The sequence below is a fragment of the Lynx rufus genome, unplaced genomic scaffold (assembly GCF_022079265.1).
Source record: "Lynx rufus isolate CCGP_SWC_20201006 ecotype Redwood Valley unplaced genomic scaffold, mLynRuf1.p SCAF_8, whole genome shotgun sequence".
In the NCBI taxonomy this organism is placed as follows: Eukaryota; Metazoa; Chordata; class Mammalia; order Carnivora; family Felidae; genus Lynx; species Lynx rufus.
The window spans coordinates 114,430,538-114,445,895 of NW_025814896.1; the positions used below are offsets into that span (position 1 = coordinate 114,430,538).

At 39.0% G+C, this 15,358-nt stretch overlaps 1 protein-coding gene across 5 annotated transcripts in view; it reads right to left on the reverse strand.

The window, feature by feature from the left end:
• Positions 1–6,498: 6,498 nt before the first annotated feature.
• The window catches only part of BIRC6 (baculoviral IAP repeat containing 6), a 225,438-nt gene continuing 216,578 nt past the window's right edge, over positions 6,499–15,358 (reverse strand). For all 5 annotated transcript variants that reach the window (XM_047069619.1, XM_047069617.1, XM_047069616.1 and 2 more), the window contains 3 exons: positions 12,340–12,528; positions 8,763–8,897; positions 6,499–7,642 (listed from right to left, as the gene is read on the reverse strand). In XM_047069619.1, the coding sequence (XP_046925575.1) occupies positions 7,463–7,642; positions 8,763–8,897; positions 12,340–12,528 (504 nt within the window). In that variant the 3' untranslated portion in view covers positions 6,499–7,462. The remainder of the gene's footprint in view (positions 7,643–8,762; positions 8,898–12,339; positions 12,529–15,358) is intronic.

Below are 15,358 nucleotides of genomic sequence, written 5' to 3' on the forward strand. Positions count from 1 at the left end.
ATTCAACAGTTACAAAGTATTATAAAAACCGTGGCCTGTAAAGAGATGATCAAGAGATTACAGCCGTGAAAACAATAGCAAAAAGACTGCATCCAAAATATGTATATTTCAATTAGTGTTAGGTTATTTTTGGCACTTTATGTTTGTAGCATTTTAATTATGATCTCTTTTTCTCACTTTAAATATCCACTTGTGTAAAATTAAAAAAAATTAAAAAACAACAACAATAAGACAATTACATTGTAAAACTGCAAGGACAGAAGACAAATAGGAAGTTAAATTAAAACTATTGTTGGGGCGCCTGGGTGGCTCAGTCGGTTGAGCGTCCGACTTCGGCTCAGGTCACGATCTCGCGGTCCATGAGTTCGAGCCCCGTGTCAGGCTCTGTGCTGACCGCCCAGAGCCTGGAGCCTGTTTCAGATTCTGTGTCTCCCTCTCTCTCTGACCCTCCCCCGTTCATGCTCTGTCTCTCTCTGTCTCAAAAATAAATAAACATTAAAAAAAAATTTTTTTTAATTAAAAAAAATAAAACTATTGTCAACAGTCAAATAAAGGGCTATCATGAAGGATTTTCATCAAGTTCAGGAAGACAAGTAAAAGAACAAGACATTTAAGACAGGTTATTATCCTGAACTAAAGCACTGTACTAATTAATTCAATTACCTATGAAACTCTCAGATGGAAAAAAAAATGTTTAAGAACAGCAGGGTAAAAAAAAGATTTAAATAAAGCTCCTAGATACATAATAAAAAATACACTACAGAAGGCAAGTTCAGAAGCCTTTCTGTTGAGGTTAGATTAACCTTAAAATCTAAAGATCAAATCATTAAGCAAATTAAGGTTTAAAAAAAAGACTTCAGGAAAGTTTCAACCACTATTCTTTTTTTTTAATGTTCATTTTTTTTTTTTAAATTTTTTTTTCAACGTTTATTTATTTTTGGGACAGAGAGAGACAGAGCATGAACGGGGGAGGGGCAGAGAGAGAGGGAGACACAGAATCGGAAACAGGCTCCAGGCTCTGAGCCATCAGCCCAGAGCCCGACGCCGGGCTCGAACTCATGGACCGCGAGATCGTGACCTGGCTGAAGTCGGATGCTTAACCGACTGCGCCACCCAGGCGCCCCTAATGTTCATTTATTTTTAATGTTTATTTATTTTGACAGAGAGAGAGGCAGACACAGAATCGGAGGCAAGCTCCAGGCTCTGAGCTGTCAGCACAGAGCCCGACGTGGGGCTTGAACTCACAGACTGCGAGATCATGACCTGAGCCGAAGTCGGAGGTTCAACTGACTGAGCCACCCAGGCGCCCCTTTAAAAAAAAAAAAATAATTCAGGGCGCCTGGGTGGCTCAGTCGGTTAAGCTGAGGTCCTGATTTCACAGTTCGTGAGTTCGAGCCCCACATCGGGCTCTGTGCTGACATCTCAGAGCCTGGAGCCTGCTTCAGACTCTGTGTCTCCCTCTCTCTGTCCTTCTCCCACTTGTGCTCTGTCTCTCTCTCTCTCAAAAATGAAATAAACATTAAAAAATAAAAAAAAAATTTCAATAAATATTTATTAAATACCTCTAGTATTCTGGACACTCTGTTGGCAGCTAAGGTTACCAGTAAGTAAACAGTCCCCAAGCTCAGGAAACTTGCAATACTGTGGAAGAGACATGCACACAACACAAAGAGAAACAAAGATTTTGCTCCCAAGTGTTAAAGCCCTGGTGTGCTAGAGTTGGCCAGAGCCAGTGAACAAAAAAAAATTCAACCACTATTGTAGAGTAAACCCAACATAAGATAAAGGGAGCCTAACACTCCCTTTTATAAAGGGTGTCATGCATGAACTACAGAATTCAATCAGAAATACATGTAATTGCCAGGTTAAAAAATATCCAATGGGTAGCTAGCTATTTCCAGTCTTTGGAAGTAAACAATGAGAAATCTGTGTCATTTAAGTCTCAGAACACAACCAGCTAAAACTAGCTACAAGAGCTCTAACTAGTCCCTCTAAATAATGAGAACAGCTTTAGGGAGATGGGGCTCTGTGGCCCCTTGAAAAGAGGGAGAAACCAAAGAAGGAAACCTGTAGGAAGGCTAGGGAAAAGCGATAGCAAAGAACAGAAGTGCGGGATGGGAGCAGGCGGAGGAATGAAGATCCATGTCTACGCTTGTGACCTAGCCCTTGGAACAGAGGAGGCCAGGAAGGTGTAGAGGATCAGTATCCTGAGGCCCCCAGTAGCCTGGACATGGCTGGACCAGGCATTCCCTCCCTGGAGAAATAGAAGTGTATTAAATTGAAAACACTATCAAAATAGTGACCAGTGCAATTTCTTCTTGCGTAAGAAAATATAGCTGGTGCAACTTGAGCAGGAACACAGGAACATAGAAGGAAACCAGTCATTTGGTGGAGACCGTGGGGTCACTACAGGGTCGCATCGAGGGGCTAAGGGATGGAAGCCAGAGGATGCCTCTTCTATCTAGGAAATGGACAGGTTCAGAGGATTCAGATCAGCTCCTTTAGCTTGAAGCATCAGGCGAGTTGATGCTGAAAGATGGAAAGCTGTGGGGAATTGGGCAGCTTTTCAAGAGAAAAAAGTGAAAGGACTTTTTTTTTTTTTTTTAAGTAGGCTCCATGCCCAACGTGGGACTCGTACCAAATGAGCCAGTCAGGTGCTCCAGAAAGAGCTTCCTTCTTTTTGGGGTGCCTGGGTGGCTTAGTCGGTTAAGCATCTGGCTCTTGATCTCAGGGTCGTGGGTTCAAGCCCTGCACTGGGCCCATGCTGGGTCTGAAGCCTACTTTAATAAATAAATAAATAAATAAATAAATAAATAAATAAATAAATAAAAACAAAAAAAAACAAAGAGCTGCCTTTTAACCTGCCTGGCACCTTCCAACTTGAGCACATGGCTTTTGCATTCTTACCACTATGTTGGGCTGGGTGGGAGCACAGAATGGGGGATGAGACCCAGAGAGTGGTTTAATCTGTTCCAATTGGGATCCAGACAGGCCTATGACCAATACCAAAATCAATCCCTGTTAGAAAATATAGGATTCTTTGGTCTTTGTATACGGATGCGCTTTAAAATAATAAAGAAGCAGTTAAAATCACAAAGGAAAAGATCAATAGATTATTTCATGGTGGTTTAAAACTTCTGTGAGAAAAATTAAATGGCCATTTGGGAAAGATACAGTAAGAATGATAAAAACAATAAAATCCTACTACACAAGGAGCTCATATATATTAAAACATTAAAACAATACATAAAAAAATGGGAAAGAGGTATAAAGTCATCATTGACAAAATAGAAATTCAAATGGCTAATAAATAGATAATGTTGAAGAAATGCAGATATAAGCATGTTTGATGATAATAGGTAAAAATGCTAGATTAAAAAACTATAATCTCCAATGCTGGCCAGGGCACGGCAATGTTAACTGATACTGGAAGTAAGAATCAATACAACTTCTCTGGAAAGCAATTCATCATTATATATATCAAAACCTTTGACCTAGTAACTTTATTTCTAGGATTTATCAGAAGAAATAAAGGTACTGACCATGTTAATCAGAGCATTATTTGTAATTAGAAAACAGAAATAACCTAAATGTCCAACAGTAAGGGATTGGGTAAGTATATCCATATTATGTAGCCAGTTTCCTTAACGATAAAAAGTGTTCCTAACATGTTGTTAAAAAGCTGATAGAAGTGTATATACAATGTAACAATTGCATAGAAAAGAGAAGTATAGAAAATAGATTTGGAGCAAAAGATACCATAAAACTGTTTACTTTCACAGTTTGTATTTTTCAGGATTTTCCCAACTTTCCATAGTGAGCTAGCTGTACATTAAGCTATAATAACAATAAAACCCCTCAGTTTTATGAAGCCAGATGAACCCAAGAGCTGCCAGGCTCTGACTGCCTTGCCCAAGACTGGAGCATCAGCATGGCAGCTTGGGCCAGGCTGCTGGCTCCAGTCCTCTGCTACCCTGGCTGCCTCCTCCAGCTGAGTCTGTCTAGCTTCCCCCCAGGTCTGCAACTGGATCTGTTACTCCCATGTCTAGGCTGACCCAGTGGGCATGAAAGTTTCCATCTTGGAATCTTTTGTTCTAACCAGTCTCATTGCCTCACAAGATGTGAGGCTTGTTTCAGCAAAATACTATTCTAGCACCTACACAAGGTCATACCAGAATACAACTTTAAGTGTATATATTGTTTGATTACAAAAAAAAAAAAAAAAAAAAAAAAAAAAAAAGGCCAACTGTAGAAATTCGTGTACTTAAATAGTCAGCTTTGGGTTAAGGACTAAATGGCCAGGGAGTACTGCCTGGCTTGGGGCCAAGCCTCATTTGAGTTGTTGAGAACAGTGCTGCTCAAGTCACGTTAAGATTGCTCCCAGGTGGCTGTGGGCTAAGTGCAGAAAGTGAGAGGAAACAATGTGACAAGCTGCACACTTTTTACAGCATTGTATAAAGTATGGGATGGGTCTCGAACGGAAAGGAACCAAAACCCTTGACTCTTTACCAGGGTAAGACACACTAACTAGAACACCTCACCTCACCCACCTTATCCTACATAAACCGAATCACAGGACATCAAAAAAATATTTATGTACTTTCTACATCTGTCTGACTTTGAAGATATTGGTCTTAACGCTACAATGGTATCTAAGTAGTTTATTTTTGTACTTTAAGATAACGTCTTCTTAGTTGATAGTTTTATGAATATACCAATGGTCTTAACTGGTTTCCAAATTTCTTCACATTTTCTGCACATGCTCTTTTGGATCTAGGCCATTCTATGCCTGCTGGTTTTTGTTCCATTGTTTTCTAAGGCCTTCACGCTTACCTTTCCTACCCCACCCCAACCCCCATCAGACTACTTAGCTTGTAAACATGCTGGTTATTCTTATACCAAAAAATATGTATTTCCCCCCCTCTTCCTTTCTACCTCTGTGTCCTAGTTTATGCTCTACCACTTGGACTATAGTGGGCTCTTAACTCATCTCCTTACCTCCCCATAGTTGGTAGAATCATCTTCCTAAAACAGTATGACCGGGTTGCTCCCCTAATTAAAGCTCCTTGGGAGCTCTACATCACACACAGGATGTTACAGCTCCTTAACAAGAGAAGTCTTCCATGATCCAAGCCCTCCTATCCAACACTATGGCCTAACTCATTTGACTATCCCATTGTCTCTGACAATCCAATGTGCTATTAACTCGAGCTCTCCTCTTGTTCTCTTTTGTCTGTGGTAACTTCTGCCTGAATTCTTTATCCTCATCCTTCGAGACTCAGGATTATTTTCCTTAAGGAAGACTTTCCTGACCACATCACCTCAAACATTTTGCCTGAGCAAAGTGCTCCTCCCCTGTGTCCCCAATAGTACCCTGTAATGAACTCTTTCTGGGAACTTAGCAATTGTACCGACATCAAGTTTCCACATCTGTCATCCAACCCTGAAGTTCAGGAACCTGAACCTAGTACCAAAGTGAGTGCTCAAATGTTTGCTGGCATAAAGTCAGGATCCCAGATGGAACCATTTGAAAGCAATCAGTCTCAAATTCAGACTTTTAGGTTTTGTTTTTTTAAAAACATGAATCGGACCTTATCGTACTGGTATTGTTACTTTTCTTTTATAAAGCCCCCTGAAGACTAGTGGTGCGAATTGGAGAAAAAGGACCCAGCCTTATTTTAATGATTAAAAATTAAATCCCAAGGGGAACCTGGGTGGCTAAGTCGGTTAAGCGTCCAACTTCAGCTCAGGTCATGATCTCACAGTTTGTGAGTTCGAGCCCCATGTCAGGCTCTGTGCTGACAGCTCAGAGCCGGGAGCCTGCTTCAGATTCTGTGTCTCTCTCTCTGCCCCTCCCAAGCTTGTGCTTTGCCTCTCTCTCTCAAAAATAAATAAACATTAAAAAAAAAAAAATCACAAGTTGGAGGCAAACAGTACACTTGATATAGTAGCTTTTATCTTCTATCCCTCACAGAACCCTGAGAGACCAAAAAACAGAAAGCCTAGAGGATGGAGGACTGTCCTTTTACTTCTTACTGTTACCTAGAATTTAGCTAGCGTGTATGTGGATGACATTTAATGGACTCTTCTTCCTCATAAATGGGACTTTATTTTGTCACTCTTGGTGTAGCTCATCACCCACCAGATCGAACAGTGTGTGTTTGAGAACTTTTTGTTTTCTGGTCACATACAGTCTGTCCCCTCCTTTGTCCACGCTTAAGGAGCACTACCCCTTGTACATCAGAGAGTATCACGCTCCCTAGCTCCCCTGTTGCTTCAGAGAGCAGCTCGATGTTCAGAATACAGTTTCTCTTGGTCAGCTCCAGATTCAAGGTTCCCACAGGCCACGTCATTTTATATACTTAGCTTTTCCTTTGTGATAATTGGTCTTTGAAAAATATCCTTTCCTTTCCAAGCTTAGCTCTTGGAAGTGTCCAATTCTTTGTAGAAACAGCATTTCACACCATGGCAAACTGTTTTAGAAAGAAGACATACTAATACACCTAAGTCTTTATTTATTTGGCTCTAGGAAGAATTTGCATGAAAATGAGCCTATATGGCAGGTACAGAATGTACTGTAACAGCACCAGAGAGGTATCCTCTCTGCTCTACAGAGCCTCAATGTTTAATACATACATGTGACTTTAGTAATAAAACCAGAGTCCAGGAAAAAAGGAGCCCTTTAGGAAAAAATCAGTTTAGAGTGACTTTTCAAATTGACCATTCCTTTTCATATACTTAAATTCAAATAACGGATACATTCACAGGCCCAAATGTTGGCATAGAATAAAATCATGTTCATTTATTTTTTTCTGCATCTTAGAATTAGAAGGCATAAAATTAAATACGTTGAATGTAATAAATTCATCCATACAAGTGCAAGTCTCCAGCTATAATGCATTTTATGGCATATTTATCATTTAAAAAATGTACCAGTAAATCAAAAAAGAGGGAGTATGTCCATTTAACTTTTATTTAAGTGTATGTAGGAGGTCTTCAGAAATCAAATATGAGCATGAAGATATGGCCAAACATAAAATCTATCAAATTCAGTGAAAAGTTGCTGACTTTAAATAGTAGTTGTAAGAATGACCAATATATATTCTTTGTTAACAACCCCTCACTCTACAGTAAAAAAAAAAATAAAATAAACATTCAGTAAACATTCTTTCCTAAGGTAGTTTCCCTTATATATCAGTGATTTATCCATTTCTTTGTATACACAAATTTGTTGAACATACCAATCAGTGGTTCTCACAATTGAAAAATAAAAGCACAAAAAAGTTTACACTCTTGTACAGGTAAATAAAAGATCACCTTGAATTAAACTGGATCTCCTTAAGGGCATAGTATAGTTTCAGTTTCAATAACTATTACATAATTAGTTTCTTACATACAAATATTGACATATTTGGCTTGTGCTTCAAAGCCTCTGTGTCTACGAAGTCCACGTCAACGCAGCTCATAACTTGAAGTCACTGGGGAGATCCTTACTGCTGCTGGGTTTGACCTGATCATGCGTTAGAGTCCCCTCAGCACCGGCTGTGGCACTGCACATCTCCGAGGCATCATCAGCATCAGGGTCCAGGCCTTCGGGACAGGGAAGTTTTAGCAGCTCTTCCCGGAGCTGAGCAGTGTGACGCTACAAGGGGGAGAGTAAGTGATACTGGAATAAACCCTGGGATTCTAACATAACGTCAGCTGAGAGAGGAGATGAGTTTAAAACAACACCCAAAGCATTAGGCCTACAAATACTTACTGAACACCTTCCTTATGCTATTATTGTAAGAGGCAAAAATCTCGAACCTCAAAATAACTGACGTTGCTAAAAAGCCCTGAGTAGCATGCCCATAGACCCTACCCACGCCTCCATCCCTGGAGCAAAACAGCATTACTTATGATATAGAAGATACCGTTCTTCTGCAATATACACTCTTTTAAATTAAAGAGAGTAACCTCTTGACTTATCATACATCTTGCCTCTGGCTAAATATTTTTGAGAGAAAGTCTATAAATGAAAATAAACCCACCATTATTTTACTAAATGAGATTCATCAGGCACAGCAGGTTGATGTATATAACATTTGCAATATGTTTCACACTAATTATCTCACTTAATGCTAGAAAAAACCTTAGAAACAATTTTATCAACATAATTTTTTTTTTAATTTAACCAAATGAAAAAGAAGATTTAGAGAGAGTGTGTAATTTTGTATTATACTATACTGCCATTTAGGGAAAGATACAGACTTGTTAACAGAGAGTGATTAGTTGTCTATGAATATTAAGTTGTGGATTATAATTTTCTAGTGGGAGAGAAATGGCCTCAAATATCACACCAGGGGTTTGAAATTTTGTTGTTGTCAATAGCTGACTTTGAAAATTAACTAACCAACAGTTTTTATGTAGGAGGCACAGTGTTCAACACTGACAATGTAAAAGGAGCAGAATAAGGAAGATAAAATCTCTGACCTCAGAGAGACTAAATTTTGGTCGGAGGTCTAAGATGCATAAACAAGGTAAGACAACTACACACTTGCAGCCATTTGTAAGGTTTTAAAATGGATTAACACGCGGGTGACTCGTAAGTTCCCTACCCCAATTTCCCTTCCACTGTGGACAACAGGAGAAAACAATTAGGGAAGGAGAAGGAAAAATTTGATGGTTTTAATCTTTGCATCCTTCGGATTCCTTTACCGTTTGGTGGCCATGGGTCCGTCAGTGAATATACAAGAGGGCTCCTTTTAGGAAGGCTTACTCACCTTGAGAGCTGCCGCATGGTGAGACATAGTCCTGCCTACCCGCTTATCACTGCTGTACTGCTGGATGTCTGCAATCCACTCCTCGCACTGGGCCATGATCTCAACTCTTTTCAAGTAAAAATGTTTGTGTATAACCTTAAGAATAAAACAGCCAAGGGAACAAAGTTTGTTAAGATCAGAATTTAAAAGACAGAATAAGGGGCATGACAAAGAAATGAAATTTATACATTTTTTAAAATGTTTATTCATTTTTGAGAGAGAGGCATGAGCAGGGGAGGGACAGAGAGAGAGGGGACACAGAATCAGAAGCAGGCTCCAGGCTGTCAGCACAGAGCCTGACACGAGGCTCCAACTCATGAACTGTGAGATCATGACCTGAGCTGAAGTTGGATGCTCAACCGACTGAGCCACCCAGGTGCCCCACAAAGAAATGAAATTTAAAAGACAGTTACAATGTTTTTGTCTCCATACAACTTAATTTAGTGAATTCTGTATTAACAAGAAAGAATCATGCTTTAAAAAAAAAAATTTTTTTTAATGTTTGTTTATTTTTGAGAGAGACAGAGACAGAATGTGAGTGAGTTAGGGGCAAAGAGAGAGAGAGAGGCACAGAATCCAATGTAGGCTCAAGGTTCCGAGCTGTCAGCACAGAGCCTGACGCAGGGCTCGAACTCATGAGCTGTGAGATCATGATCGGAGCCAAAGTCAGATGTTCAACCGAATGAGCCACCCAGGTATCCCGGAAGAATCATGCTTTTGACATCAGAAGACATGTGCAGAGATGCCCACCTCTACACAGAAAATAATGCCCAAGCTCAACCAGACAATAAAATAGTTAATCCTACTGGAGAAAATAAAGATGTGTATAATGCAGTATATTCACAAAGTGAGTAAATAACCAGGAGAAAATAATTAGGAAAATATTGACAATAGAAAAACTGTCAAATTTTCTACCTTGAAAAGAGAACTCTACAAATACCTAAATAACTAAAGACATTCAAATGTCAAAGGCATTTACACAGAAATCAGAATAGAGTCCTAAAAATAGCACTATTACTACTTCCTTAATTTTATCTTCTGGTTAATTTAAAAAAAATTTTTTTTTTTCAACGTTTATTTATTTTTGGGACAGAGAGAGACAGAGCATGAACGGGGGAGGGGCAGAGAGAGAGGGAGACACAGAATCGGAAACAGGCTCCAGGCTCTGAGCCATCAGCCCAGAGCCTGACACGGGGCTCGAACTCACGGACCGTGAGATCGTGACCTGGCTGAAGTCGGATGCTTAACCGACTGCGCCACCCAGGCGCCCCACTTCTGGTTAATTTTTAGATAAAATAGTATTAATACATTATAAAGTCAACTTTCATTATAATAATTATAGTTTGTATTTGGAATTAAAAAAATTATCTGAAAAATTAAGTACAATTTCTTCCTGTTTAAGTAGTAGGAGTCTACTTCTGATTAATGTAAGTCAGAAAATAGATCAATTTGGAATTATTATTAAATCAATTAAAAAATATTATTCTGTATGCTGGGTGAGCCACTATATTCCCATGAGCTTATCTCCCCTAAAGAAAAGCAATAGGGGCGCCTGGGTGGCGCAGTCGGTTAAGCGTCCGACTTCAGCCAGGTCACGATCTCGCGGTCCGTGAGTTCGAGCCCCGCGTCAGGCTCTGGGCTGATGGCTCAGAGCCTGGAGCCTGTTTCCGATTCTATGTCTCCCTCTCTCTCTGCCCCTCCCCTGTTCATGCTCTGTCTCTCTCTGTCCCAAAAATAAATAAACGTTGAAAAAAAAAATTAAAAAAAAAAAAATTAAAAAAAAAAGAAAAGGCAATAATACCTACAAAGTTTTATTAGGGGAAACTGCGAATGGATGTAACACACCAATCAGATCCTATTACATTTAACAGTTTCTGCTCTTGATGCCTACAGGGACATAGAAGTTAGACACTGCCTGACATGACGAACCATGACAACCACAGAACCAGACAAGAGGTAGGTGAACCAGAAAGAGGTACTTAAAAAAACAAAAATGTATGGAATTGTTGGATCACTATACTGTACACCTGAACCTAATATAACAGTATATGTTAACTACAATGGAACTGAAATGAAATGAAATAAAATAAACTGAAGAAAAGGCAAACAAAAAACCCCAGGGAAGTCAAAGAGGCACATCTGAAGGGGAAAATCAGGAAAGCATACATGGATGAAGGGCGCCCCCTTTAATGTGAGCCAGGTTCTAAAGGATGAGAAAGATTGTTTCAAATTATACTTATCTGCTTTTTGTAAAAGTCATCCCCCAACTCAGAGTTCCTTGTGTTAACGGTTTTTCTTCCGGAAAAAAATTTTTATGCATGAACCAACAAATTATACCTCAACTGAGTATATACACTTACACACTTATTTCAATACATTTTAAAAGTGAAGTTTCGCATAGAGAAACACAAATTACACATACAATAGGATGCATTTTCCCACAGTGCACACCAACGTAATCTCCACTCAGACGAGAAACAGGACATTACCAAGCAGGCTGCAAGCCCCTTTTTGCTACCTCTCACCATAAATCCTCATGGGAGGGTATACAGTATCCTGACTTCTTTAAGCCAAAGTTAGTTTTACTCATTTCTGAGCTTTTAATAAAAGGAAACATATGAAATGTATTATCTGTGTCTGGCTTCTTATGCCCTATATTGTATTTATGATATTTGTCCATGTTAACCTGCATAGCAGTTCATTCATTCACATTGCTGTATTCCATTTTATGAATATTCCATAATTTGCCCATCCATTCTGTTCAAAGACAAGTGAACTGTTTCTAATTTTTGGCAGTTATGAGCAATGTAATGAATATTTTCTATACCCAGTATAGAGACTATACCCAATTTCTACGAAGCACACACCAAGGAGTGGAACTGCTGGTCTTTCAGCATATATTCAGCTGATTAGATCCTGCCAAAGAGTTTTCCAAAGAGGCTGTACTGATATCTATATCCCCATCAGAGTGGATCAGGGTTCCAGCTGCTGCACATTCTAACACTTGGTATGAAAAGCCTTTAAATTCCTAGAGATGCTGAAGAATGAAAGGACAGGGGCCAGACAACATAGGACTTTGGAGGCCATGGTACGGACTGGAGTGAAATGCAGAGATTATGTGTAGAAAACCACTGCCGAGGGACAAAAGTGGAAGCAGGATAACTGGTAAGGAAACCACTTCAACTGTCCAAGCAAGAGGTAATTAACCATGGCTTGAAATAGGTTGGTCATCGCAACCTATTCAACTGCAAAGACAGTTTTACTTTGATTATGTCTTGAAGGGTGGAGCCAAGAGGATTTTTCATTAGACTGAATGTGGTATACTAGAAGAAGAATCGAGGGGCACCTGGGTGGCTCAGTCAGTTAAGCATCCGACTTTGGCTCAGGTCATGATCTCGCGGTTTGTCGGTTTGAGCCCCACATCAGGCTGTAGCTGAGTTTACCCCAGATTGTCTAAATATAAAGGCAAGTACAATACTAACAAACCGTATTATATAAGGTCTTTAATAAAATATTTCATTAATTTTATTGAACATACCTCTTTAAAGCATGGTGAAGGGTTTCTGATTTGCTCTAGCATTGCCCACTTAACCGTTGCTTGCCTAATGTTTCCATCATATTCTCGAGAACTCTGTGTGCCACTGGGAGTTCCTCTAGACCGTTCATATCCTGGTTCATTAAAGTAAGGCTCAGCTACTAATATAAGGGACTGAACAGACACCAACACCTGTGGAACAAAGAAATAAAGACAAGCTATTATAATGGGATATTTTTATTACCAGTAAACTGGTATATTTTAATATGTGCTTCCACATATTTTTATCACTGTCAAATTGATGTTAATCACGAGGACACTGAAATGCTATATTATTAAAAGCAATATTAAAATAGACACAGTAGTTTTTTGTAAAATATTCATATATCTTACATTTTATATTCTTGAATTCTTGAAAAACAAAAAGAAATGAATATATTTCCTGAAACTGCTAAAAAAAAATTTGTTTATAAACACCCCACACCAATTTAGACATTATTGAGCTCAAATTGTCCTTATGCTCAAAGAGGATAAAGCTAACCATGCACTCTGAACAATACTCACTTAGGGGCACCTGGGTGGCTCAGTCAGTTGAGAGTCTGACTCTTGATCTGGGCTCAGGTTATGATCTCACAGTTTTGAGATCAAACGGGATTCTCTCTGTCTCTGCCCTTCCCCTGCTCATGCGCTCTCTCTCTCTCAAAGTAAATAAACGTTAAAAAAAGGACTCACTGGTAAGAACAACTATTCATGAGGCAATCTTTATTTAAAAAAAAATTTTTTTTTAATGTTTATTTATTTTTGAAAGACACAGAGACAGAGTGAGAGTGGGAGAGGGGCAGAGACTGGGAGACACAGAATCTGAAACAGGCTCCAGGCTCTGTGCTATCTGCACAGAGCCCAAAATAGGGCTCGAACCCGTGAACTGTGAGATCATGACCCGAGGCGAAGTCAGACACTTACATGACTGAGCCACCCAGGCGCCCCTATTTTTATTCCAAAGAAAATACTTTTTAAAGGCATCTACTATTTGCTTTTTAAAATATATACCATTTTGGAAGTATACAGATGCTACTTTATTTTTCTGCAGTGAATTCGGCTATTTAGGAGTCATAATATTTATGTTATGGAATCTTCTGGAGCCTCAGATTATCTGACCTCTTTAGTCATTTTACTTCACAGTACACTTTAGCCATAAAAACTGTGCACGAAGGGATGCCTGGGTGGCTCAGCTGTTTGAGCATTCAACTCTGGATCTTGGCTCAGGTCATGATCCCATGATTGGTGGGATCGAGCCCTGCGTCGGGCTCTGTGCTGAGCGTGGAGCCTGCTTGAGATTCTCTCCCCCTCTCTCTCTCCCTCTACTCCTCTCCCCGGCTTGTGCTCTCTCAAAAACAAACAAACAACAACAACAACAACAAAAACAGAAACAAAACTGGGCATGAAAAAACAGTAAATCAATAAATCCTTGGACAGAAAGATTTCTCTTTTTAAAAAGGATTTGAATTTCAATATTAAAATTATCTATCCCTGAGAACAATGTATAATACATATTTTTAAACATGTTTTATTTACTTGGTGGTTTATTTATTTGTTTGCTTGTTATAGAGAGAGAGTGCTTGAGGTGGGGGAGAGAGGCAGAGAGAGAGAGAGAGAGAGAGAGAGAGAGAGAGAGAGAGAGACACCCAAGCAGGCTCCACACTGAGCGCTGAGCTTGAGACCTTATTTATTTTTTTAAAGTAGGCTTCACGTCCAGCGCTGAGCCCAACTCCAGGCCTGAACTCATGACTCTGAGATCAGGACCTGAGCTGAGATCAAGAGTCAGTCGTGTAACCAATGGACTCACCCAGGTACCTCCGAGAACAATGTGTTAATATTCAAGTCAGAGATCAAAGAAGGCAGAATAACTTAGTCCCTCAGAACTATTTTGGTTATCTGTAAGATTAGGATCACACCTACTTACTTTAAAGACTGGCTATGAGAACTAAATAAACTTTGTAGGGGGTAAAGTAGTAGCACTTATAATTAAGTGTAATTAATAACAGCAGCTATTCTTTCTTGGAGCAAAAATGACAGCATGCATCCAGAAGACAGTAAAATGCAAAACAAAATCATTTTTACTCTGAAAATAGAAGTCTTTTTATCTATAATATAAGAGGGTAATATAGGGTCCTGCAAAAAAGCAGTCAGTAGGAGTTCCATTGTGATCAACAAAATTTAAAAGAGCCACCTGGATCAAATAAAAAGCTAATATTTATCATAGCTCCATCTGCCTAAAGTGTTTTATGAGAATATGACCTGACAATGAACTGGTAATTAACAGAAACACACCTGCTACATACCATAGCATATTTACATAGTTATATTTAAGTTAATAATAAACAGAATAGATTTTCATTCTGCAACGTAGGTTCACTGATTCCTAGTCAATCCTTTGATACTTTAAGAAAGTCAAGAGTTACAGACTTTTATTCATAGGTTAAATTTACAGTCCCTTTCCTCTTTAGTTTTACATTAAGCATCCACAAAACTGCAAGAGGTTTTCACTATAATTTGTTTAGGAACTGACTAAATCAAGAATCATCTAACACCTTCCTTTCACTATCTGTGTCAAAATAAAAATTTTAACCCTGTCATATGGTCTTCTACTAGGCCACTCAAGTAGTCAGTAATCTTGTCTCCTACAATTGTATATATTCATTTGGTCACTATATTCCTACCACTATCCATTCTTGCAACTCATTTTTTTTTTTTTTTTGCAACTCATTCTTTAGAATATCCACCAATTTGCCATATTCCTCCTCCTACCCCACATCCCTTAGAGATTATTAACTTTTGATTTCCTGTATTTTCATGTTGTATCCTGTCAGAGGATTTAATTGTCTAACTTGATGTGGTACATCAAAAAATTTTATCACAGGTATTTAAAACATAGGAGAGTACAGAGTATATAATCCAAAATACTAATTTGCAATGAGAAACTGTATTATAAGAAATAATAACATCTTTGGTATGAGGGAAA